Raw genomic sequence first — 4,009 nt, 5'->3', positions numbered from 1 at the left:
CATTTGGCACATGATGAGCCCAGCAGAGCAGAAGGAGGGAGACACTCCCTCAGCACAGAACCTTTAGGAGATCTCATTCTGAGGTTCACGGGAAGAGAGACCTCCCCACTGCCACCACCTGCTCTGCTCCTGCCCACAAGGTGTCCGCTTCCCACCTACGGAGCCTCAGGTAGGTAAATGCTAGACCACCTGCCATGGTGGCCAGGAGCCCCTAGGCTCACCGAGCCCCTTCCCTGCCTCACATCCTTTGCACTCACTCTTCCCCCCACGTGGGATGCCTTTCCAAATATTGTTTTATCAGTGTCACCTCTTCAAAGAATTTTCTGTTGAGGGGAGCCTGGGGAGCTCAGCCAGTGGAGCATCTGACTCTTAGTTTGGGCTCAGGCCATGATCTCAGGTTGGGGGATTGAGCCCCAAATCTGGCTCCGTGCTGAGCATGGAGCCTGCGTGGGATTCTCTCTCCCTCTGCCTCTGGCCCTCCCACCCCCACTCACATGCGGGTACACTGCCTCCCGGCCCCTCCAAAAGAGTTTTCTGTGGACCGACCTCAACAAGTTGGCCAACCCCGCAAGCACACACACATGCTGACGCACCATGCGGGCATGCCCTCCCCAAAGCAGCCCTATCCACTCTCCCCTCCTCAGCCTTACGGACAGAGCCAGGGGAGCAGGTTGGTGCAGGAAGAACAAAGCCACACCTTCCCAGCCTTCCTGGCATGGCATTGGCAGGGGGGTGAAAGCTCTGATGTGGTCACTGGCATCTTCCCAATTTGATGGGCGATTCCCATTAACCAGGTGCTAAGCATCCACCCTCCTCAGGTGCACCCTCCCACCCCAGAAACCCAATCCTGGCCCTGGGAGATGAGGTCTCCAGCTGGACACACAGCCACCACCACCTTCCCCGGGCTCAGGAGGGGCCGCACGGCCCAGCTGCCCTGGGCATTCACAAGCAGCTCACCCACCTTCTCTCAGCAAGCCCAGGGCATTCACACTCAGGCCACCTCCTCATCTGCCCATGATTCATGAGGCCAGCTCTCCTGAGAGCAACACAAGTTTGGGGAAGAACTCCACTCAGAGTCCCCAGCCTTATCTTAGGACCCACCCGGGACAGAGGGCGTGTGGGAGGTGCTGCAGCCTGGGCCCCACAGAGAAGAGGGCGCCCGCATAGGGCACAGTCTTGTGATCCTGGGACACTGCCCAACAGCACATGAGATACGCCCAGGCCCCACAGGCACAAAAGGAAACCTCTACCCAAGATCAGACAGAATGACCAAAATACACACACGGCAGGTGAAGCATATGCAGCTCCTGGGAAGGAGGAGGACACAAGGAACAAAGGGCAGGGAAGGTACCAACATCGGGGAAGTGACTGTGTGCCCAGCATCTGACTTGAACCTGGGCAGGTATATAAGGGCCCACGGCCCAGGAGGCTCCATACCTGAACCCCTCCCCTTGCACCTGCTCCTCTGACCTGCTCCACCTCCACCCACCAGAACCATGACCTGCTGTGGCTGCTCTGGGGGCTGTGGCTCCAGCTGCTGTGTGCCTGTCTGCTGCTGCAAGCCCGTGTGCTGCTGTGTGCCGGCCTGTCCCTGCTCTAGCTGTGGGTCCTGCGGGGGCTCCAAGGGGTGCTGTGGGTCCTGCGGGGGCTCCAAGGGGGGCTGTGGGTCCTACGGGGGCTCCAAGGGAGGCTGTGGGTCCTGCGGGGGCTCCAAGGGAGGCTGTGGGTCCTGCAGGGGCTCCAAGGGGGACTGTGGGTCCTGTAGGGGCTTCAAGGGAGGCTGTGGGTCCTGTGGGGGCTCCAAGGGGGACTGTGGGTCCTGCGGGGGCTCCAAGGGAGGCTGTGGGTCCTGCAGGGGCTCCAAGGTGGGCTGTGGGTCCTGCGGGGGCTCCAAGGGGGGCTGTGGGTCCTGCGGGGGCTCCAAGGGAGGCTATAGGTCATCCTGCTGCCAGTCCAGCTGCTGCAAACCCTGCTGCCTTCAGTCCTGCTGCTGCAAACTTTGCTGCCCTCCGTCCTGCTGCTGTGTCCCCGTTTGCTGCCAGTGCAAGATCTGAGATGTGACCAGAGGCTCAGGGGGTTCCAGCCAATCCAGGCTCCCAGGCTTGAGTGGTGACACATCCCATACCCCCAACACACAGTTCTGTGTCCATCCCCTTCTGGAGTAATGCAGACTGAATCTTCAGGACCAGAGATCCTGTTCCGCATTTCCTGATGAAGAAGGGAGTCACCCTCATACTCTGAGCCAGGCAGGGATTCTCCACTACACTCACAACCAAAAAGAAACTTCCTCCTTGCCAGCTCTACTTGCAGCCTGCCATCTGCAGGCTCTTCAGTGACTAAGCTCCAGAAAAGCCACCCCTCATGCACTGAGTGGGTCCCAGGGCTGTGCTAGCCATCCTTCCCAACCTCTCCTGCTCAGACCTGGTCAGCCCTGTTCCCCACGGAACCTTGGGCTGGCACTGATCCCCGGAGCTGGGGCTGCCCAGGTCCACTACACACCCTGCCCCTCGTCCCCAGGCATCTCCCCCTGGCATCAGCTCATCCTGATTCTTGGTCTTATAAATTCAACTGTGAGCTTTGTGAAGCTTCTAAATAAACAGATCCTCCAAGGACAAGCCTCATTCTTACAGCTGTGGTAGAAACCAGGGTGCACTAGTTCCGTGCATGCAGACGCTTTTTTTCCCTAAGATTTTATTTATTCATTCATTCATGAGAGATTCAGAGAGAGAGAAGCAGAGACACAGGCAGAGGGAGAAGCAGGCTCTATGCAGGAAACCCGACGTGGGACTCGATCCCGGGACTCCAGGATCATGCCCTGAACTGAAGGCAGGCGCTAAGCCGTTGAGCCACCCAGGGATCCCCCATGCAGACCCTTTTATTCAGTGCCTGAACTTCTCAGACTTTACCCAGGAAGGACACTGGATGTTCAGAGATCTGGGGAACAAGGCTGGCTAACACAAAATTATCTAGAAGAGGGTGGGCTTAGGAGCCACCTACAGTTGAAAGGCTGACTCTTGTCTGTGTGATGTACAATAGACTGGATATACTCGGGGGCGAGGGACCCCAGGCAGTGGCTACAAATGCCTGTGGGTTCCTTATAGCCCAGGAATGCGGCTTTGTTACGGTGTAATGGGAAAAAACCAGGATGCGAAATGTTCCACAGCATGTGATCACAACCACGTGTGCCCACAGATGGATAAGGTGGGCATTCTTTAATAATATTATCTTATGCTTAATATTAAAAATTAATAAACTCTAACAAGTACACAGAGGCGGGATACCACGAGCACTCCTGTGAAGTGGGCACAAGAGTTAGGGGAGCTGTGAGCCTTTGAGATAGGCACATTTTCACACCTCAAATCCAAAGCAAAACACAAAACAAAAATAAAACACACAGGTGCTGTTAGTCTCACATGAAGAAATAGCTTGTGCGGAGCCCGGTGCTGGACACCACAGGGAAAATCACTCATCCGCGGTCCTCAGTGGAGGCCTCACCCCTACGTTCAGTTTCACGATGATTCTGTCCCTCCAAGCACCTGTTGGCAGTGCCAACCCCAAAGAAGAGTTGGGATACTTTTCAAGAGGAGCCTGAAGCCTTTTGTGAGACCGAATCTGTCTTCCACTCAAAGTCAAGAAAATCTTTGCAGGGACCACAGCGGCTCTGGCCAACAGCCCTGCCAGGAAACACGCAGATGCCAGGAGGCAGTGGGCGTCAGGGAGGGTGCACACAGGACTCCTGTGCTCCCTGCAAGGCTGGACACCCCTCTGGGCGGGGGTACCGAGCCAGCATCATTCCCTGGCGACCACCATCAGCCAAGTGAGTGTGAGGACATGTGGTTTGTAGTGTGGCCTTTCCCACGGCCACTGGCCAGGAGCACCACCATCCCTCTAGCCCAGCAGGTACCAGGCTGAGATCAGAGGTTCCATCATCCTGCTGGCTCTGAGACCTCCACCTTACGGGGTGTGTGAGTCAAAAGTTAAGACTGGAACACGGGCAAATCCGTCCTGA

At 56.9% G+C, this 4,009-nt stretch overlaps 1 protein-coding gene across 1 annotated transcript; it reads left to right on the top strand.

The window, feature by feature from the left end:
* Window positions 1–1,450: 1,450 nt before the first annotated feature.
* On the top strand, window positions 1,451–2,609 carry LOC129500243 (keratin-associated protein 5-4-like). The gene has a single exon (XM_055310443.1). It carries the CDS (start codon window positions 1,497–1,499, stop codon window positions 2,052–2,054), a length of 558 nt encoding a protein of 185 aa, XP_055166418.1. The 5' UTR covers window positions 1,451–1,496; the 3' UTR covers window positions 2,055–2,609.
* Window positions 2,610–4,009: the final 1,400 nt, after the last annotated feature.

The sequence above is a fragment of the Nyctereutes procyonoides genome, unplaced genomic scaffold, assembly GCF_905146905.1.
Source record: "Nyctereutes procyonoides isolate TBG_1078 unplaced genomic scaffold, NYPRO_anot_genome, whole genome shotgun sequence".
NCBI classification, from domain to species: Eukaryota; Metazoa; Chordata; class Mammalia; order Carnivora; family Canidae; genus Nyctereutes; species Nyctereutes procyonoides.
The sequence above is the reverse complement of the archived record's forward strand: the minus strand, read 5'-3'. Positions and strand labels throughout refer to the sequence as shown.

Coding starts and splice junctions, on each gene's coding strand:
- LOC129500243 (XM_055310443.1), top strand. CDS start 1,497: ATGACCTGCTGTGGCTGCTCTGGGGGCTGTGGCTCCAGCTGCTGTGTG.